The sequence below is a fragment of the Gymnogyps californianus genome, chromosome 1, assembly GCF_018139145.2.
Source record: "Gymnogyps californianus isolate 813 chromosome 1, ASM1813914v2, whole genome shotgun sequence".
NCBI classification, from domain to species: Eukaryota; Metazoa; Chordata; class Aves; order Accipitriformes; family Cathartidae; genus Gymnogyps; species Gymnogyps californianus.
Window position 1 is genome coordinate 157,737,997 of NC_059471.1, and position 22,781 is coordinate 157,760,777.

At 39.6% G+C, this 22,781-nt stretch overlaps 1 protein-coding gene across 1 annotated transcript in view; it reads right to left on the reverse strand.

The window, feature by feature from the left end:
* APPL2 (adaptor protein, phosphotyrosine interacting with PH domain and leucine zipper 2) overlaps positions 1-22,781 on the reverse strand; it is a 40,046-nt gene that overhangs the window by 1,342 nt on the left and 15,923 nt on the right. Inside the window, exons 3-20 of the mRNA XM_050893653.1 lie at positions 22,339-22,398; positions 21,783-21,854; positions 19,751-19,838; positions 17,589-17,630; positions 17,413-17,471; positions 16,298-16,444; positions 13,938-14,020; positions 8,127-8,285; positions 6,855-7,043; positions 6,493-6,535; positions 6,359-6,415; positions 6,156-6,244; positions 4,363-4,515; positions 4,189-4,241; positions 2,451-2,625; positions 1,738-1,774; positions 1,467-1,607; positions 719-766 (exon numbers count right to left, since the gene is read on the reverse strand). Of these exons, the coding sequence (XP_050749610.1) occupies positions 719-766; positions 1,467-1,607; positions 1,738-1,774; positions 2,451-2,625; positions 4,189-4,241; positions 4,363-4,515; positions 6,156-6,244; positions 6,359-6,415; positions 6,493-6,535; positions 6,855-7,043; positions 8,127-8,285; positions 13,938-14,020; positions 16,298-16,444; positions 17,413-17,471; positions 17,589-17,630; positions 19,751-19,838; positions 21,783-21,854; positions 22,339-22,398 (1,695 nt within the window). The remainder of the gene's footprint in view (positions 1-718; positions 767-1,466; positions 1,608-1,737; positions 1,775-2,450; positions 2,626-4,188; positions 4,242-4,362; positions 4,516-6,155; positions 6,245-6,358; positions 6,416-6,492; positions 6,536-6,854; positions 7,044-8,126; positions 8,286-13,937; positions 14,021-16,297; positions 16,445-17,412; positions 17,472-17,588; positions 17,631-19,750; positions 19,839-21,782; positions 21,855-22,338; positions 22,399-22,781) is intronic.

The following is a 22,781-nucleotide window of genomic DNA, read 5'->3' on the forward strand; positions in this document are numbered from 1 at the left end:
TTAAGGTTTTGCAACTTATTTTTTTTATGACAACCTTTAGTCTAAAGGTTTCAAACATAAATAATTGCTTTTAGTTCAGTAAAACCACCCATTGTGTATATAAGAAAATATAATTACGGACAAACAAGGAGGAAAATAACTGTCTAAATGAATTATTTATTATACCTGTGCTTATTGCCTGTGACTAAAAGCTCATTCCCCCAACTTGTTCTGAAATCTCAGCAGCAAAAATATACAGCAAATATTAATGTATTAGTGTCACATCTTTATATACAAGGGGCTAGGTAACTTTGCCATTCATTTTAAGTGGAAAAACAGTGTGTTTTTCATCCCTAAGGGAGGAAGGAATATGAGTTTCTAAAAGTGAAACAGCAATGTGTGTGATTTACACTTCATCCCAGAGAGTGTTTGTTGTTTGGTTTTTTTAAAGCTTTGCTCACGGCTTCCTTTCAAACATGAACAACTGGATTTGCATAGTTCTGAATTTGATTTTGGGTGGCAAATTTTATCTATCTCAAGTCAAGCTACTGCAAAGTCGAACTGAGTTTATTTTTGCATTAACTACCCAGGGGCTGTGTTAAATAACGTCTGCAAAACTTTGTCATTAGGAGGAATAGCAGATCTTTTTTCTTACGCACACCAGAGGTACCTGGGCAGTGCGACCAAAAGCAGAATACAATGTATCACAACACAGACATGGGGAATGAAACAGACTTACCTTCTGTGCTTCAATGATTTCTTTTCCCAAGCTAATGGCGTAGCAAATCTAAAAAAAGAATATGTAAAGTTCAGTTTTGTTTTGGTTTGGTTTTTAGTTCCTTAATTGGGACTAAAACACAGAAGTGTCAATGCAAACTTAGTCTTAAATACAGGTCTAAAAGCAGAGGTGGAATACCAATTCACTGTGCTAACCTACATAAAACTGTCTTAGGTTCTGCTTCAGAGTTCACTTAGGCTGGTAAATCTTTGTCATCAACTCAGTTTTATTCACCAAACTTTATTGCCAAACCTGGGGGATCTTTTCCAGTGCATGCAAGAGTGTTACTGTTTTTTAAGACAAAAATTCTCCAGCACATTCCTTATTTCTAATAGTCTGTTGTTAGCATATGCAGCAAGCACCCAGTGGTGGCAACACCGTATGGCTGTCTTGTCGTTGAAAGCTTTGTAGATGTACGTGTCTCAACATAGCTGACATCATTGATTTTTGTTAGTGCTGGTGCTAGACACACACACTTCCCCCTATCTCTTAATGTTGGTATTAGCAATCGCATCCTTTCCTCCTTGTTGTACATTCTGCTGCATTATCTATAAATTTGGTCCTTTTTAGACATAAGCCATCAAAGGCTTGCATGTTAAGGCATATTTTCCTGGCAAGAAATCGAGCTGCTCTTGCTTGCATAGCACTGTTTCCCAGACGTGAGAAGCCTAAGACCCGTTTTCTAAATAAAGTACTTTGTTACGCAAACCTTTTCCCCTTCTGTGTTGCTCTCAAAAATATATGCGCTCATGGATTCTTCTCCCAGAGTCTCACTGAGATGGACCACAAAGCCAATCAGTCGCCTGTTGTCCTGATGAGCAGCAAACTGTGTCACAGTGGCAAGTTCAAACTGGAAAAGTATAATAAAGAATTTATTTTTTTTAACCAGCATCTGGTTAGCTTGGTCAAGAGCTCAAGTTCATGTGACTGAGTATTCAATGCTGTGGTAGAAAACCCAATTCAAAACAAAAGTTACTTACACTTGTTCGTGTAACTTGGGTTTGAGGATCTATTAACCTGCAATTATGTGTAGGGAAAGAAAAAGAAAGTAAATTATTTTAGAATGATTCTCAGCTAATTTCAAGGTGCTCTGTAATAGTAAGGCAATCACTATAGCAATTTTACAAATGAGGAAATGCGCACAGAATCAAATGCTTTCTCTGTGATTTCAAGTCAGTCGGTGGCAAGGTTCAACTCTAGACCCCGACTCTCAGCTGCGTGACATGTATAGGTCATAGTATCTTCCTGAATCACTAATTTGGTAAGCGTCCAGAGTGTATGGGCTAATACACTAATATGCATATGGACATAAACGCACTCCAGCTGAAGTGAATGTCTAGTATCAACATATTCTACAGTGACAATACTGACAACAGCAGTTTACTACATGTAAGGAAAGAGAATCTGCCAATGCATTTTTTTTTTTTTTCCATCTTTGTCTGTATCTTTGCAGGGCCTTATAGCCCCACTGCATCCCCTAAATTTTGGTAGGATGTTCTTACAACTTAGTCAGGAGGATGATTTCTAGATACTACAGAGTAAGAAACGAGACGTTTTTACTAAGTAAAGCGAATCTCAGGATCTTGCTCCCTCCAAGGGTGTACTTCTTGGAAAAACAAAACCAAAAATACTTTACTAATCACAAGTTGTATGAAGAGAACAGAATGTTGACAAGTTGAAGGTTTTACAGTACCTCAGGTTCTTGCTGGTGACCATGAGATGGGATTCAGTCATACGGAATATGTTGTGAATGGCACGAGCAGCTAACACTTGTCTCATAGCTTCATAAATCACCTCACTTGTGTCATCTGACTGAACAGCCATAGATCCTAAAAACCGAACTACGAACATCTGCTGCAAGAGCGAATCTGGAAGATAAAAGGCGTGACTTCCTTCACTGTGCTACTTCAATTTTCCAGTAGCTGAAGTTAGCAATGAAATTATTTTTTTCACTTTGGAAATTCAACAGTAAACCTGTGGGTGGTGACTGTAGTGAGTGGTGACTTCCTGCCATGAGCCAGGCAGTGCTCTGACCCAGTTTTAAACTGCTTGAACTGGCTGCAAGTAGGGGGTGGGGGAATTAAAAAAACAGACAGTTGCTTGGAAGCTTTAAAAGTGTAACTGGTCCTTTATGGCTTATTTGATTAGCTAGTAAAATTCACTTGCCTATCTTGTTATCAGGTGCACGTAAACTGTACACATAAACTGTGATAAATTTATGATTGTGCACAAGCCTTGGCTTCCATCAAATTAACTCTTATCTTTAAACCTTGTACAGTCCTCGCTTTCTTCTCTGTCCTTCTGACCTTCCATGCAGCTGGTTCCAATGAGGTTTTCATTAAATCCTTCCTTGCTCATTGACTATCACCATAAGACTCCTATTTAGAACTAAGTAGCCATTATGCAACAAAGCCATCATTTGATCAGGCTCCCTTTATGGTTGGTGGGGAGGAAGGTAAAGCGGGATGACTCCGGCTGAACGTGACTGTTCAAAGGCCACAACAGCTGTGTCCACATTGCACAAGAGGCCACAAAGATTGTTAGGCATCAGCTTGAGCTGAGCTACGCAGATCCACTTGTGCAGGATGAGACGCAGGGCAGTCACCTAAGCACTGTACTCTCTTCTGCGTGCTGCAGTGGAGCAGGGTGCTGCTGCTGCTGACCGTGCAGAGGTGCCTGCTTGTCACAGCTACTCTGCTGTCAGGCGGCTTGCAGCCATCCCACAGCACATGCAAGTGAGAGTGTTCAGATCAGTAGGTTCTGCTTTGGTTCTGAGTAGCTTTCTGACAGGGGCTGTGGGTTCCAGACAGTGGTTGTAACTGGCACAGAGGAAAGGGAGAACAGCCAGGGTCTGAGGCCTGTGTGCGCTGGTAGAGGCAGGTCAGAACTGCTGACTTTTACTGGCATGTCACTGGCAGGAGGGAGAGGGGGCAGCAGTTAAGAAACTCCTTTTGCTGAAAGAGACACGTTGCTGCTGCTAGCTATATCCTGGGCCTCTGTGAGATTTGGATTGTGGATTTCAGAGTACATGTGGGTAAGAAATGGCTACTAAGCAGCCTCAAACTTGAGCAGAATTATAATACAGTCCCATCAAACTCTTTCTACAGAAGTCAACAGCTACTTTTTAAAGAAAACAAAAGAAAAAGAATGAAAGACAAAAAACAAGCAAACCAAATCTTTTTGCCTTTAAACACTTGAAATAAACCTAATCTGGAATACAGCTTGGACTGTCAAGGAAAAAGGTGTTTGTTTTCACAGACAGCGATGTTTAAAAGACTGGCTTCTGAAAGGTCACTACCTTCAACTGTACTATGGATCTGTTATCGCTGCTCCATGGTGTCAGATGCTTTCATTAAGAGACACGGGATAGCTGACAGCTGAATTAGGCCTAAAATCATGACTAATTTTATCTGGAAAAATGAAGCACTGACCTTCCTCCTCATCTTTGCTGCTGTCTTCAGATTCCCCAAATGGATTTGCACGCCTATGAAATAAGAATAAAAACTAATTACAGATTCTGGTCACCACACACACATGCTGCAATACCTAATTTTCTCCCCTGAAATCACTCTGTTGAAGGGATCGATCACCGTCTCTGGCCGTACCTGCCACCTCTGTTCTGGTCCAGGAATTCTGTGGCAGGCAATACAATATCAAATTGAATCGGTGTTCCAGGAGCAATGAGTTGTGTGGAGTCTTGAATGCCAGCTGATTCATTGGGAATTATTTTATCATTTTCCATATTCTTTACATTCTGGCTAAAGTGAAAATGGAAAAAAAATGTTTCAATCAATCAATGACACCCTATCTTTGCTCTAGAAGGGAGACAAGATTATTAAAAAATCCGAAGCGAGATTGAACCACTGTACATAAACATAAATAAAAATATTTTCCTATTTACCTATTAATGAGGACTCTAATAAAATCTCCCGTTTATTTTTTTGTACCTAAAATTATTTAGGAAAAAAGCAAATGCTGGTATATTAAACCTGAATGCAGATCAACTCCGAGCGTGGGCAGACTGTCAGCAGTAGGTTGCTGTTTGCCTCCCTGCCCTCTAGCAGCCATACCTACAGCCGCATTATCAGTTCAAACAGCAGAGACCTGGACTTGTGTCTACAGGTGTAAATGGCAATCCTGACATCTTTTTAAAGACCTTACTTGGCCGCAGGCTTGTTACAATGTGGTAGTTAAGAAGCAGCGTTACACACTGGGTCAGACTTCTTCCTGCACCTTTTCTCAAAGAGAATGAAATTCTAAGTTTCCCCCAGCTACAGAAGTTGTAACTATACACATCACTACATATGGTACACTGGGTTTACTAGCAGCATCCTTCTATTTCTAGAAAGTTTTCCAGTTGCACACAGATGTAAAAGTGACTTGGGAGATGAGTTGTCAATGAAATAGCTATTTCCTTTGCCCAGTGAAATAGATGGCAATACTCTTCTATCTATAAATCTGTAATCAAAGTGAAACAGCTGTACTGTGAATAAAATTAGAAAGAAATTGACTGGCATTCCCCATGGCTATAGGGAATCTTTGGAATCTGTAAGCAATCGTAATAAAGGGAATCATAAATCATAGTAAAGGCACTGGCCTGAGAGGCTGAAGATCTGGAAAAGGTTTGAATTTCTAGAAGTAAATATCTCAGTAAGAATTTACAATTTTCTAGCAAAACTTGCAGAGAAGTCTCTTCATGTTGAAGTCAGTGTGACACAAACTTGCCCTATTTTATTTATCACACTGCTTCTGAAAGCAGGATTTCAGTCCAGCACTGGGCTTGAAAGCCAACTCTGATGATGAAGTCTGAAGAATTCCCACTGAGCAAGATGCTAGGATCACATGGACACGAAGAAGTGATACATAAAATATGTATTTCAAATATAAGCATATCCTAGAGCATTATTAACAATTTTTGAAGGAGCGGAGCTTTATTGATTGACCTGAATGAACACAAGAGAACAACAGCAATTATTCTGACAGCTGTGTAAGGCATATTCCTGTGACAAGCTGACGGGAACTGCTTGAGGTAATATGCAAGAATATACTTACTTCAATGTATACGGGGGACTCTGCTGTGTTACCCACATTACAAATCATTCCCTTACAGCAAGGCACTTACAAGTAAAGCATTGTGTTTGTTTCTGAAGAAACAGCAAAACCCCAGTGGCAGCCACAAGGAGCTTCAAAGCCGTGATGCGGAGCAGTAAGCGTTACCCTCAACACTTAGCATCTCTTACGGCTTTCAGCAGGAAACATCACAAGTAGAGGAATTTGCTGGAACGCACAGGCTTGTAAAGCCAGGGCCTAGACAGGGCCTTCTCGCCGGTGACTGCTGCCCTGTAAGACGAGCATGACTGAGCACACAGTCTCTAGTCCGTGCAAGTGAGAATGTTACCTGGGGTGGTGAACTTCGTGTTTTTTCCCAAAGCTGGTAATGGGAGTCACTGCTTGTAGGGCTGTCTGATTTAACTTGATTGCAGCTGCCTATGAAAACAAGACCGAACAGCTCTTTTACACACGTACTTTATATTGCCATGTAAAGAACAATGGGAAAGCAAGTTGGTAGGAACGGACTGAAAGATGGAAACAAGCTCCCACCTCTGGATTGTCAGTGAGATAGATCTGTCTGGAGATGTTGTTGATGGCACATATCCACTGGAAGGGAAAAATGAAATTGAACTCTTCAAGCTCACTTGTATACAAGAATAATAGCATTAAGAAAATATTTTTACCTCCTCGTATTCTTTCTTGCTTTCTGCTTGAAGGGTTATACCCCTAAAATATAAACATAGTGTATCAGTGCTAACAGTGGACACCAGGACCGTTTGACTCCAGGTCTTATAATAACGTCACCAAGCTTTGTATCTATTAACCATCAAAGGAACAAAAAATCACAAATAAGCTGCAGCTAAAGGATACCGCATGTGCTGTTCAGGCAGTTGTGGGGGAGGATGGGAAGGAACATGCTTTTAATTCGGAAACACCCTTCTGGAAACCCAGAAAGGCTTACTATTATAGCAAGCATGTTTTATACAAAACAGCATCTGAAAGGGTAGGTGTGACTGGCTGTCCTCAAATAAAACCTCTCTCATACGCTTTGCCTGTAGGAGTAGTGATCTGAAAGCAGTATCTTCTGTCTTCGCAGTCTACAGCCATAACAGAGCAGTTGTCCAGGTCCTGAATCAGTCCTCCAGCTACTGCTCCCCTTGGCTGACACATCAAGTTGCCACCTTGAGTGAAGAAATACAGTCTTTCCCAAGTTGTAGTTACCAGACCTGTTTTACTAAAGAGAAGATGCAGTGATAATGACTCATTACTATTTAGAAATGATTCCAACACATATGAAACTGCAAACATATCCTGATGCTAATCTGAACTTCATGTTCAACCCTGGAATTTTTATGATGAGTCTCTGTTAAGAAGTAAAAGCAGCACCTATTCCTAGCAGAGACTAATCCTTAATGAAAGCTGAAGAATTAAACTAATTCCAAACATCCCAAGTTAAAAACATTCTCTGCAGTATCTCCTAGTTAAGGAATAAAAGAATTATTGGTATTGAGTTAACGGACATGAAAAGACTATTAAGCTGGATTAAAAAAAAAAAAAAAAAGGTATTTTCAGGCTCAAGAGCAGCACAAAGAATCATCATTAAAAAAAGTATCTTCTGTAAGTAGTATCTCAGAGTCCATCTTCTCGCTAGCTATGGAGTCCTATTATATTGTAATCCAGCTCTTAGAATGCTAAGAGAAATTAATAAGTGTCCACTCACAAAAAAAGAATTACTAGTCAGATACAAATAAACTGATATTTAATCAATCACATAAACAGGTTTACTATATGCTACCAATATACATAGCTCCTGCAGAAGTCAATGGAAGATTTTATCTGGAAAATCTGCAGAGGTAACTCTATGTATGGTATACATTCAAAGTTATACACTTGAATTGTCGATAAAGCTTTTATGTATGTAAAGGAGGTCGTTTATGAAAACATGTATTAACTAAAAAATATAGCTGTTTATTTTTGTAAATACTATGTCTACATTAGCCCTAAGAACTGGGAACAATCTGAACCCAGCCCCATCAGTTTCTAATTTTTAGCCACTTGAATGCAGGAAATCATCCCTGCAGGTGAATTCAAACAGAAGTAAACTTCTGTTTTCAGGAAAACAATCTCAAAAAGTCTTAAGCTTCTAAAACACATTTCCAAAGATGACAGAAGTACTTAGGAGCTGAAGAGTACAGCTACCACAGTGATTCAGGAGCCTCAAACATCATTACCTGAGGAGTCTTTACGACCTACAAAAAAAAAAAAAGTAGCAACTAGTCAGCAACTAAACAAACCAGTGGGTAGCAAGTCTTCTTACTTTCTAAGATTAAGGTAGCCAGCCTTCTGGATGAGATTTCTATTGATAGCAGGTGAAGTTACATCAGAATCTGGGGTGTAAACAGATTCATTAACTGCAATTAAGTCCTGCTGGGATACCCTCATTTTTTCAGCTTCAGCATCCAGCTCTCCCTGTATGCTGGAAAAAAACCAACACAATAAGAAACCCAAAGCCATCATTAGTCAATTTATACCAAGATATAGCTAACATCTGTAAGCCAAAATGAACAAAGATACCAGTTGAGATGATATTGGAGAGTAGTGCAAAGACTTTTTTTTTTTTTAGAATAGACTTTATAGGAAATATAATGTAAGACTACATGTCCAAGGCTTTCTCTAAGGACTAGATAAATCAGTGCAGTTAGGAAAGAATGGAAGGAAGAGGCCTACAATAGGGAACTACTCGCAGAAAACATCATGTGAGCCTAAAGAGACAAGATGCATATGCTCTGAAGCTATTAACAATAGTTTAAGGAAAATACGGCTATCTTTGGCAGGCTGGCAGCAAAAGCACAGTCAGGGTTTCCCCTTGCTCTTTATTTTTAAAGTCCAGCTTGAAGATGTTACTCTCAATATGTCTCATACAGTAGCTATGCTTTCTTCTTTGCAATTTGTACTAAACGTAGTTATCTTCTTTCCCCAAACAGTACAGAGAGTTAATGATTAGAATTATGAGATTGTTTTGTAAGACTGAAATGAGCACACGAGAAATGCTTAAGTGTTGAGAGTGAAGAGTTAAGTTTATTTTTTGAGACAGCTTCTAAAAGCAATGCTTGTATGAATTTACACTGCTGAACATATATAGATGTTGCCCCAGTATAGTGGCACAGTTCAAAGTAGGCTTTACTACAGTATCTCTTGGCTTTCACAGAACTTTGTTTAATTCCTGCAACTGTGTAACATGCAGGAATTCCTGCCATGAGACCACCTATCAACTGGCCACTGATTTTCAACACTAAGTTTTCCATGAATTCAGAACAATACAATAACAAAATCTATAGCTCAAGTCTCATTTTAGCTTTAATTTTTGTCTACAATACTGTCTTCCACTTTGGTGTGATTCAGAAAACATCCTTGGTGCAGGCTGGCAAAACTGAACGTATCTGTAAAAATCCAGTTTGCTGAAAGTGGTAACTGAAGAGGTATCTGAGTGCAAAATTTAACTCAACGTAAGTAATAATTCATTGCAGAAGCATCATACACATGTATACTGCACTGCTGAATATCTATGTATTCATAATCTTCCTGTAAGACACATTTGGCATAAAGAGGAAAACAGAGCAGCCATTTTACTTGAACAAGCAAGCAGAGAGGTCAGAGTCATCATCACGTACCACTGAAATACCTTCATCTTTTTTTTTTTTTTCAGCTCTACTGTCAGACAATCATTGGGAGCCATTTAATTTTCAGAGGTTCCCACAGACCACTTGACAGTCCCATCACACCAATAAACCTGCCTTGTTTCCATCAAGCTTAATAAGTCTGTGTTTCACTTGCAGACTCTTCTGATCAATACACATCAATGCAATGGGCATAATCAGAAAGCAATTAAAGGCCTGCCATTTTGAAAATGTGACATAATTAAAAAAAACCCTATTAGATAAACTATTAAACTATACCTAAAAGGGCTTAGATCCCCATGTCAGCTGCAAGCACTATTTGGTGCATCTGTGGACAAGGAAGTAGAAAATTATTTTAGACCATCTGTTTGCACTGCCCTTCTGTGAATCTGAGGTCTGGCTACGTGTCTGTGAACTGAGGTCCTGAGGGAGCTGGCTAATGTCCCTGCAAGGCTGGTCTCTATCATCTTCAAAAGTTCACTGCAGTCAGGGAAGGTTCCTAATGACTGAAAAAAGGCAAGTGTCACACCTGCCTTTGAGATAGGCAAGAAAAACAATCTGGGAGACTACAAGCCAGTCAGCAATACCTCAGTCCCTGGGAAAGTTACGGAGCAAATTCTCCAGCCTTTTCCAAACACATGAAGGACAAGAAGGCAACTGGGAACAGCCAGCACAGATTTACCAAGGGCAAATCATGCCTGACCATCCTGATTGCCTTCTGCGATGCAATGACTAGCTTGGTGGACAGAAGAAGACCGGTGGATGCTGTTTCACTTGACTTCAGCAAGACCTTTCACATGGTCTCCCATAGCATCCTTATAGCCAAATTGGTGAAACACAAACTGGAGAAGTCGACTACAAGATTGGTAGAAAGCACGGCTGGACTACTGAGCTCAAAGGGTTGTAATCAGTGAGACAAAGCCCAACTGGTACCCAGCTATTAGTGATGTTTCTCATGGGTCAATACTGAGGCTTACAGGTTTACAGTCTTTAATAATAGCTGGACAACCCATAGGAGCAGATGACACCAAACTGGGAAGACTGATTGACAGATATGGTAGAGCGGAGGGCTGCTGTTCAGAGGGACCTTGACATGCTGCAGAAATGGGCAGACAGAACCTCATGAAGTTTAGCAAAGACAAATACAAAGTCCTGCCTGGGATGGAATAACCCTATACAACTGTAAAGGATGGGAGGCATCTGGCTAGAAAGCAACTCTCAGCAAAGGAGGACAAGTTGAACACGAGCCAGCACCATACCCTTGTGGCAAAAAAAGGACAGTCACATCCTGGGCTGCATGAGCAAGAGTATAGCCAGCGGGTCAAAGGAAGTAATTATTCCCATCTGTTCAGCACTTGTGAGACTCCAACAGGAGTACCGTGTCTAGTTTTGGTGCCCCAGCACACAAAAGACAGAAGCAAAGTCAAGTCAAGAGCCACCAAGATGGGTATGAGGCCAGAACACGTGACATGAGAAGCAGCTGCGAGAATTGTTTGCCAGCGTCATGAAATGAAGGCTAAGGAGGGGATCTTACTGCTAGCTTAACTACCTGATGGGAGGGTATACAACAGATGGAGCTAGACCCTTCTTGAAGGTGCGAAGTGATAGGATGAGAGACAATGGACACAAGCTGTAACCAGATACTGTGTGTGCCATGAGTGAGAGACAGACAGACAGACAGAGATGCTCAAAATTTGACTGGACACAGTGCAGAGCACTCTGCTCTAACTGACCCTGCTCTCAGCGGGAGAGTGGACTAGATGACCTCTCAAGGTCCACACTACAGCAGCTGTTCTTGAACTTTCAGAGAAACAATACTAGCAAATATTTGATTTCTTTATTAACTTTTCCGAACTTGAGGAGTTATTAACCGTGTCCAGGCTACCAGGAAAACTCATGGGGTGGGAACGTAAGAATACTTGTCATTGCATACCTTAGAAAGTCATTAAAACCTGCACCTATGCAATAAGCAATTTTCTCCCTACTTCCTGCCCAAGTAGTTAAACCTTTTGAAGAACATGAGCACATAACACAGGCTGTACACAGCAGGACCAGTGATCCATGTAGTCCACTATCCTGTCTCTGACAGTGGCTAAAGCTTGTGGAAAAGTACAAGGCAAGTACATATGATTCTTCCCCGGTTCTCCTCTCTAGTCTTTTGCAGAAGTTGGTGAAACCCTGTAACTGCTGAAGTAATCTAGAGACACAGTGCTGCATTTAAGTCAGCACTAAGCAGTATCTGACTGGCCAGATGAAGAGTCACTCTTGCATCACGGTGTCAGTCTGTTTCATCTTAGCTTATTTCCAGCTTTTCTGCATCTTTAGAAAGCTGAGACTTCCTAAGCTCCCACATCACCTTCAAAATGAGACCAGCTGTGTGCATCTTACCACCTAGCCAAGTCATGAGAGAGGCTGAGTTATAAAGGCTGAGTAATATCATCAGATTTGAATTAAATTAGACCATATTTTGCAAGCTAGTGCCTCTCAACATCATCATTAAATGTCAGAATAAGAATTATTTAAATTCCATTTTGAAATAAAATGCTGTCAGTTTTTACATAAGTGCTACTTCAATGAATCTTTTGATCAGTCATTTTTGTTGCACAACAAATTGCTTCCTACAAAACTGCCCTGCCATCTTCATGGTTCCCAAGACTGGATTCCTCTTCCTAAGGTGTGCTTCTCCTATCTCCAAGGTAGAAAGGAGAGAAAAGCTGACAATTCTGAAGTTATCTGCATTTGTGGCAATTAGACCAACTGGTTACTGAGAGTATTTTAGTGATCTGTCTTCTCTTACGTGTTTTTACACTGTTAGCGATATTCACTGTCTAAATGAAAATACTTCTAAATATGAACACTCAGTTTCACAATCAGCTTAAAGAGATGCAAGACTACATCACTGCTGAAATTCTCTAACTGCACAATGGGTCTCATCAGCTTGTTGTTCCAAGAAAACAAATCTGACAAATAAAAAGCTTTTAGCTTGATTAGCAAGCAGATCTGACTCACTGAGGCCTTGTGATCCCCAGCACTAAAGAAGGAAAGTAGTGGGCAGTACAGTTTTCAGTGGCTGTGTAATCTTAAGTCATGAAACCATGTCCTGTGTCAGTAATTGCTAAGCTGCACAGTGTCATTCAGAATTTTGCAGGCTTCTCTCTTGGTTTTTCCAAAGACGTCACACTCCTGTACTAGTTACATTTGAATTGTACTTTCAAGCTTTGCCATGTGACAGACTTAAAACACAAAAACCAGACTTGGCAAACCAACTGAGCAGCCTCTTTTTGCTTCCATTTACTACTGTGTACTATCCAGAATTCAAAACCATCAGACTCTGGAAAACAAGGGCTTATTCTATGGTGAGGATCCAATAGCAAGATCCTCACTGTACCTATAAGACACAAGTAAGGTCCTCTGGCCTTACTAAATAAAGGGCACTATTTCAAGGGAGTTTAAAATCTGTCCTCCAGTCTGTACAAATGCTATGTAGACTGTGAAGGGATTTATTTCAGAAGTGAGTGTGAAAAGATATATAAATAAGGATAGAGGTACAGGAAGTAAAGAATCATTTAGTGAAAGAATCTACTACACAGGGAGATTACTTATAACACTGTTCTCAAATTAACAAGCATGCATTATTTAAAATGCCACCAGAGTCAGAATAAGTAATGATTTGGATACAGTCCAATATGAAAGGTATGAAGCAATAAAGTGAAGGACTCAGTTTAGTGTTCCAGCTGATCTAAAATAAATTATTAATGTTCTCTCTAATATGATTACATTTTAAATGTAAAGTTTACATTTACAGGAACTTAATTATAAAGAAAATGTCAATCTTCAGTACAAGTCGGGGGGAGGGGAGGGGAAAGAAAAAATAATCACAAAATTAGGAGTACAAAAGTGAGGCAGTTTATTGAAATAAGGACTTAGCCAAAGCAGGTTGAACTCAGTGGACTGATACAGCCTATACTGGATGCAATGAATATGTTCTCTAGGGCGAGGAGTTTTGTTTGCCTTGTGTAGCTACAACCTCAAACACTATAGGTCCTAATTCCTTATTTGGGAGGTTAATGGGTTATTGTTACAGTATTATTACAGAAGACCCAGCAAGTATAAATATCTCTAATTCAGAACGCACTTTAGCTCTATTATATTAATTCTGTTAACCATTTCAAGCCCAGATTCCATGCTTTGTGTCCATGAAGAGACACAGGGATGTAAGAAAGCATGTGAACACTTTACAATATATAGTTCCTGGCTATACTGTAAAAATACTCTCTGCAGTGCACTGACAGCATTTTCCTTTACATGTACAAACATACCTCCTTTCCACCTGCAGCTTTAACAAAATATGCCCAACAATGCAATGCAAGCATGGAAGGACGCTCATGAGAAAGAAACACAGGCATTTTCTGTTATGTGCTGAAGGTTACAGCGCTAAAGTATTGTGTTACCTTTGAACCATGTCTGAAACAGATGACAAAAAGCTGTCCATTCTTTTGGAAAACATCTCTGCCCCCTTCTTAAAAAAGTTGATCTGAAAAATAATTAAAAAAAAACAAACTAGAAACTGGAAGTTATCTTGGCTTTGGCAGACAAATAACAGATTGTGGGGACTGTGTTAACAGCGATCCCATTATGACTGATACTTTTGGCTGGCGATCAAATACATGGTCAAAAACAGCTGCGTTGCCTTTCTTTGTAATTTCTCACTTTTGCAGCTTTCCACCCTTTCACACACCCTTTTACACACACATATGCTATTGGCTGCTGACAGGTATGTTTCCAATGAACTTGCTACATGACTGAAATAAGGGAACAGGTAGCCTTCTCCCATACTAGCACTGTGCAGAATTTGGTCTAGCGGTGTTATGAGCCACTGTGTGCAATGCCACCATATCAAAAGGAATGGGACATAAATCATCCATTAGATTTAGTAGCCCAACCTGGACTACCAACTCCAACCTGGAAATTTTTAAACTGCTATAGCAAAGTCAGTCAGGAAACTGGTGAAGTGCAGCTGCGCTAGCAGAAGCCTGCAGGGCAATCAGTTATATCAACTACAGATTTACCACGGATTTTGTTCTACTGAAGGAGCTAAAAAAAGCTACTAATGCCACAGTGCACATTTTGTGACAGAAGATGAATTCACTTAGCTGGTATGGCTCAACAGGCATGCAACAGCAGCAAAGCACTCAGTGTAGACTTGACCTTGGATTACCTCCTGTGGGGCACACAGTCATCATTAGGACCTACGGGCAACTGTGTGAAATATGGACACAGCTAATGCGTGTGTGCAATTAATTAGCTTTTTAAAAAAAAAAAAAAAAAAAAAAAAAAATCAGTGAACTACTCCAGAAAGAGATGTAAAAGCAAATTCTTGGCTGTTAAGCAATTTATTAGCTATTTCATCCAATTTTACTTGTGATTCCACTCCTTTTCCCTAACCTTGGGACGTGGGATTCCTCTTACCTGTAACTCAGATTTCTGCAACCATGTAATTGACCACAGACTCCTTTTACAGACAAAGGAGAGAAAGCATGTCCTCTTAAAGAATGATTCACCTATTGTATTTCAGAAGCCTACTTCAGGAGGGAAGAGCTCTAAATTCCACTGATGATAGACTGACAAGCCTAGCTTAGATGTTGATGTCAGTTTTCAGTCAAATAAACCCTGTATTAGCCACTGCTTCTTCCAAAAATTCCTTATGGCCTGCTCATTCGTTGGAAATGTGAAACATGAGACACGTTTTGAGTAATTAATAAAGAAAATACACACTTGGGCTGAAGGGCAGTTCACAGTATTTAAGCATCAACATCAACTGACTTCTGGCTACTCAGCCATTCCAATGACAACCTAAGACCTTCCTGTATAAAGCACTGAGATATCGCAATTTTGCCAGATAAAATACAGGGAAAGAAAGTTCTGTTTGGCTTCCAGTAAAGAAAACCAATGCAGTTCTTTCACTTAGTATAATTACAGCAGAGAAGCAGTGTGAACTCCCATGGTGTGGAAAGTGACTGAATTCTCTTTTAGTACCTATTTTATACAGGGCACATGATCTGCAAAAGACACAGGACAATGTAGTGTGGATCATCATCTCCAATCTCAAACAGAGCACTGCATCCATTTTTTCTATTTTCACAGCCCAATTCTCATTTTCCCAAAGCTTTCTTTCATCACTGTTGAAGCACAACAGACCCTTAAAATGGGTGGTTATGAGAATCAAGTGCTGTGAAAATACTAGTTTGTTGATCCTCCTGACATCCTGGAGAGTCAGATTATCAGGATTACTACCGCATTTTACAGACTTGAGAAATGCTCTATCAAATTGCTGGCAGAATAAAGATTAGAAAGAGAATTTGCCAGCCTTATGCTCAATCTACTCTACTGTTCTGTCCTTCCAGTTCTCCAGTGCATGCTCTGTTCCCTGTCATGTACAGTCCTCATCAGTATGCTGAACATTATGTGCCAGGAAGGGAACTGCTACATAGGAGAGTTTGTGCAGACAGAGTAAACAGTGGAAGTAAATGCTGCTGCACTGATAGCTTAGCCGTGAAAAAATTAACTGCAGACTGATTTTGCATATAAGTGTATTGGATTTTTTTTCATTGGTGTCTTTCTTGAATATCTAAACATTCAACTATCTGCCACAAACCAAATCAGTTGTTAGAATCTAGGCAAGCTGAATAAAAGTCATTGTCGTCCTCCCCCTGTTATCATTTGTCAGTTCTCAAAAAAACAATCCAGAGCTACAATGTTTTACTTTTCCCAGGGACGTGTCTAAGTGATATAGACGCTTTACTGTCCATACCTGTCCTCGTGTATATCCTACCATAGGTTCCATCATTGCCACTCTCTTCCTGTACTGCAGAGCATTCAGGGCACAGTAATACTGCAGAGATGAAAGGTGCTGCTTTCTTCTTGCATTTGCCACTTCTTTTGCCACTTCTGCCTTAAGCTGTATAAAAATTGATAAAGAGGTTGACAAAGTGTTACTGTGCATATGGATATATTTAGTGATTATTTTCAAGTTATCTTTAAACCACTCTCACTACAGAACTTCTCCACATTAAAACAAAGGATGAGAAACTAAGAAAGCAAATCCAAAACCCAAAGCAAGTACTTCAAGCCCTTCTCTGGCAAGATACTTAAGCATTTGGGGAGGCCCTGTGACTATAAACTACGTAACTACCACAACTAAAATTCTGGATCTGATCTCAGTGCAAGAAATTTATTTGCAGCTGAGATCACAACACAAGCCTGCAAGTGCAGAATTCAGAGATGAAAAATTCACAATATGCTATATCACATTCTGTTCTGTAATGCATTTCCTTTAAAGGACCATCCTGTAGAACTGATGCTCTCTTAGGATAGGGCCAATCACACACTTTTTGGCACACAGGGATATATTTTGGAATAGTGGTCCAGTGGGCAAAGAAGAAGAAATGTAAAGCAATCCCACCAACAGTTATGTGTACTGTAAGTGGAACGACAATCCATACAGAGAATTTTAGCAGGAAGGTAGATGCGAAAAAATGGAATGCTTTATAAACAGCAGACACAAGGCTTCATGACAGTTCACAATGAGTTGTACCCCGTGATACAGCATCATCACATCAGCGGTACAACAGCAGGCCTATACAAATCTATTTATAGACATTTGGATTGCCTCTGGCTGAAAAGCTCCCCTGGATGTGAAGGGGTCTAGTTCAGCACAATACTTGATCACTTGCCTAACTTGGAGAAAACAGGTATAACTTTGCTGAATTGATGTTTAAAAGCTTTGTGTCTGCTTGGAAACAAAATCACAAGTACTCTTGAGCTACTGTGAATTTAACTGATGAACTCTCCAAAGTTCATAAGTGAACAATGATGCAGACAGAAGAGCTGATGAAAACTTTTCCTTTTCCCTTTCACGTTCGTTACCTTTTCATTTTCTTTCCTTTTCGGTAACCTGCTATACTTTGCCATGGACACGTCATGTTCTGTAGACAAGGAATATTATTTTTTTTAGAAATGTGATGTGTGTGTGTGTAGATTAAAAATGTCTCATGTGATAACAGGTGCACACCAGTAGAAACAAACAAAACAGGGAAACATACCATTGCTAGCAAGGCCAAAAAGATCCTTCAACGTGCTTACTTCTGGAAAAGAGAAATCAAATATTCAAAGTAAAAAACAGCTGTACACACTTTGTTCAACTGAGACCATTTATGGCACATTTAATGCCTAAGTCACTCCAGCCCTTTCAAAGCAGAGATGTGTAAGTTGTGGCTGTCTTGAAAATGATAAAGCAGATCAGCTGCTAGAGAAATGAATAGGCAGATAGCAAATTAAGAGTTGAGTTTACTTGACTGAGCAAGTTATCACTATGAAAAAGATTCCTTATCTGCCAGTGTCATTTACCCAAAGAAGCACCATTTCAGTATGCTTGTTATGACAAAAGAGCCCCCACTATCACAAGAGATTGGCAGTTCCGACTTCCTGACAACGCTTACGCGATACCGAGAAATCTAAGTCCCAGAGACATATGAACTAAGCCCCTTTCCTGAACATGAATCTTCATCAACGTGGAACACTTTTTGCTGAGTTTCTCTGTGAAAAGAAATATGTATCTAACACATCTGCCTGCTGGCTAAGATGCTTACGTAACAAACGGTGGCCATGAGTTTCTGAGGCAGGTAGAAGCAAGAGAAAGTAAACAGGCAACTCAACTTTGACAAGTGTTGGGTACAAGCTACTCTCAGTGTCCATACCAATGTATGCTGCAACTGGCAAAACCCTTCTCAAAAAGTTACAGAGAAAGCACATTCACAAGAACAGACATTATGCAACTGTGAAAAGAATAAAAGGAAATTGTACGATGTCATCATGGTCTCTGATTATTTGTAACAGCCTACACATTAATCAGCTTCATGCCACCTTTTTCTCCCCAGAACACTTCCTCGTGACTCTAATGCAGAAAGACAGAAATTCCTCCCAGGTGTGACTAACTCGTACCTAGAGGTTTCTACAGTATTCAATACATACACATAACAAGATCAAAAGTAAAACCAAGAACACAGTTAATCATCCTTGTTTAATCCTATGATGAAATTTCAATACATCCAGGCCTCTACTAAAAATGCTGTTCTACAGACTGTCAGAGAAAAATGGAGGTTGTGATGCATGAATGGATAGAACAAAAAAGATTTTGACGTCCAGGGAAGCTGAAGAAACGTTCATTTTTTGTCATGAAGCAGCTGAGGCTTTGGTTGCAGGCTCCACTTGCATTTTCTTTTTATGTCTTCTTTTATGAACTGGGGGGCAGAAGCCGTAAAGACGGGAGCAGAATCACTGTATCACTGAAGCCACATTAAAGAGGTGAGAAAGTGTTTATAGAACCAAGATCTTACCATCCAAATACTGCTTTATATTTGACATTGTATTTTAAACAAGACATCCACTGATGTCTTCACGATTTCAAATGAGATGCTATAAGGAACCTTAACTAGTCAGTATTTTCCTGTAGTTGTTTTGTTTTGTCTCCCATCAAAATGATGTCTTTAAAGAGTACATAAACAGGACTGAGCTTAGTGAGTTGAGAAGTAGGCTTTTTTTTAAAAAAAAAAAAAAAAAAGAAAATGCTGCAGTAAAAACTTATGTTTCTGTTGCATGAGTAGGTTAGGGTGTCCTTGACTCCTTTCTTTTGAAATTACACCACATGTTTGCATTATTGCTCTGCTGTTTAAGCAATGAATTTCCAAGTTTGGGCAATCAGGTTACTTGGAACTACCCCTGGACGGCAAGGATTTAAAGAGGACTGATTTGTTAAAAGGGAGGGAATATACTATGCTCTGAAGTTACAAAAGCATTCTTGCTTGTGCTTTTCAAACAAACTCAAACTTCTGAAGTGGGATAAATACTGTTTGCAAGCCAGATTCACTGCTAAATTTTCCTTCTTTAGACCATTATAACATCAATGACTTCAGTAAAATTATACTAGTGTAAAAGCAGAGTGACCCAACAAAGAACAAATTGTGTATTTTCAAACTTGCACCATATGGTGCATAAAATGTTATGTGGTGAACTTGCACTATTTAAGTCTGAGTAAAAGCACGCACCTGTCAATGAAATTCTGCAGCAGAAAAAAAAAAACCAACACAAAAACACTTTTCTGTGAATCATCAAAGAACAAACTATTACATGACATTATGTCTCAGTTTATTATGAAATAAGCAAGAAGGAACACATGAGGAAAATTGAAACTTAAAATAAAATTTACCTGTGAGATCCTTCTCTCGAAATTGTATTATTGGTAGAACCATTGTATCTGCAAGCTGTTTTGCCAGTTCAGAATGAAGAATATTGAGCTGAAACAGAGAATAGAGAAATGCCCTAAGACACAGTGTAAATAAAAAAAAAAATAAGAAAACCCAGCACTCTACAGCTGTTGAAGAAGCACATCTGCCATTTGTGCCCAGAAGACAAAATAAGGATATTAGGTACTTCAGTGCTTAAAATACATTTCTCAAGATATGCGAGACAGATGGGGATTTTCCCCTAAATGCTTAATTCATGCCTGGTGTTTTCCAAGGACCCAAGAACTTTTCAGTTCCCACATACCGTATTAGGGCAGTTCACCTGACCATTAATGCTAATGCTTAACCCAACAGGATTTAATCTGTAATTAGCCTTTATTAACCAGTTTTTGTTAGTCTCTACACCACAGGGTTACAGTCCCACAGCCATGCCCAGAATCTCTTTCCATTCATGAGGGTTACCTGGGACACAATCCCAACAGGGGGCAAACACAATGAAAGGTCCTATTCAAATATTTTACCTTCAGAGCAGTTTCCTGTTCCTGTTTTTAAGTGTTTCTCTATAATTCAGGACATTGAGACATATTTTAAAGCACTTGTGTGACGCCATTGAGGATGAAGGCAAGGCTCTCATGTCAGCAGTGGCATGCTAAGAATATTAGATGGGTTCAGGTAGGACAACTATCAATCACACTGCTTGACCGCCTGATACTACAAACTAGGAGTGCGCCACACGCTGACATGATATTCTGCCCACTTGCCCATGGTATCCTGGGGGCCTCTAGGCGGGGTTATGCAGGTGAGGATGAAGTCAGCATTTCCCACTAGACGATACAAAACTAAACCAGGACAATTCAATGCCTGTAGACTAGACAACTGAGAAACAGGTACAGGGGGTAGCTAACACACAGAAAAGGAGGCTGAGGAATGGACCAAGTTCTTGTGAGACCAACAGAACTGAACAGAGGGGCTCTCAGCTTTCTGTTCCCAAATGGGATGGTTATCTTGTACCTGGGAAGGAGAAAGTTCTTGTTTTGATTTATTCGTAGTTTACACAGACAAGTACAAGACTTGTGACAATAAATGCTCCTTTCAAGTATCCCCTGAGAGCAGATGTGCAGCAGGAGAAGCCTAAGGGAAAAGTTAACCTTTGGGATTCCTCTCACTATATTGTTAGACTTATCCATGGGCTCTAAAAATTTTCACTTATTTTTTGCCCCACAACCCTATCTCCTCTCCTCTCCCAAAAAGCAGATCTCAATACAGCCTTTTGCCTTCTTAGCGAAAGCTGAAAGTAGACTAACAAGAAGAACAACACTTTTCTGATGGCACAGCCCTGCTCACAACAGAAAGAGTGATGTGACAAATGATACTTAAGCAATAAGGACCTAGATAATAAGACTATATTGAAATGTTATATAGGCAGGTCTAACAAAAGCATTTAGAAAGACTCTCAGTACTCCACAACAACCTACAGAGAGTAGACGTGTTCAGCGCACACAGCTGCAGTACCTAACCTGCCTTCAGCAGGCATTTCTGCAGCCTCCTCCAGACATCTCTAGATTCTGTGTCATCTCACAGCAACTAAACTGCAACTTTACTAATTCAAAGCTGCCCTGCATCCATCCCTGGCAGGTTTTGGCTCAAATTGCAGTGTTTAAAGCTTAAAAAGGTAAGTGTCATTTTTAAAGGGAATTAAATTAAAAATGGCCCCAGCCTAGATGAAACGTCCTGTTTCAGTCTCTTTTCTAATTCCCCTGTTTAGGAAGTTCAGCTTTGCTCTGAGGACAGCATGTGGGATGAAGCCACAGAAACAGCTCTAACCATTACAAAAGGGTGATATTATACTTCTTCTCCCCCCAGTTAAATGATTCTATAAAACCCATGCACAATCTAGCCTTCAGTAGAAAGGCCCAGAATCAAAAGGACAAAGACCAGAAGAAAAATCACCAATATTCTATATTGTAAAAATAGAATATTGGCAATTCAAATTACCTCATCCACAACTTTTGAAAAGTAATGAAGGGTGGATATCACTTCTTCATCTCCTTTACCTAAGGCAAAATGCTGAAAATAGAAACACACATTTGGTCCGTAAATCAATAAAGGTGAGTATAAAATACAACATATGTTTTACTACAAAGGTAATGAATACTCCTACAAAATGCAATACATGATAAAACTAAATGGAAAAACAGTAACTCATTAATACATATTCTTTTACCCTGCTCCACTTGTTTTAAACGAATGGATTTTGGACAACATATAACTAATGCTTATTATATGAATTTTGAAGTCATATTCATACAATAGGAACAAACTGGTTTGCATGTACATAAGTTTAACTCACATTTTGCACTTTTTTTTTTTTTTTTCTTTTTAAGATTCTCAGAAGTGACCTAACTCCCTTGAACATGCTGGGGAATTTTACAATAGCCTTCGCATGAAACCAAGTAAAGCCAATGCCCTAAGCACTTCTGGAAACCACACTGTTAGACTTCTTTGCAAGCGTTGAGGCTGAAAAGAAATCAAAGGCATATGTTGAACATACCTGCTTTTCATAGGCAAGGAGCTGCTTTGAAAGCTGTTGTGTGGCAAGACACATTTCATTCTACAAACAAAAGTGACACGTTAATAGAAATAATGAAAGGTCTTTAGCTCTGCTGTTACTACTACTTTGTTACCAGCTTCTTGACTGAATCTGCAACTACTTACACAAACATTCAGTTGTATGTAAACAATCAGTCCCAAAATACATGCACAGACAAGCAGTGATAACAGGTACAGTTCAGACCTAATCAACACACAGTTTGTTTAACTACTTTGAATAGAGGTAGGATTTGGGGTTTAGTTTTGGGTTTGGGCTCCCCCTCCACCCTCCAAAATAACAAAACTAGAACAACCTCAAACATGTAAGCTGTCATACCAGCATAAGAATGTTTCACATTGGTTAATCATCTCTCCCCAAAGTCTACAGCAATAAAGAGAACCAGT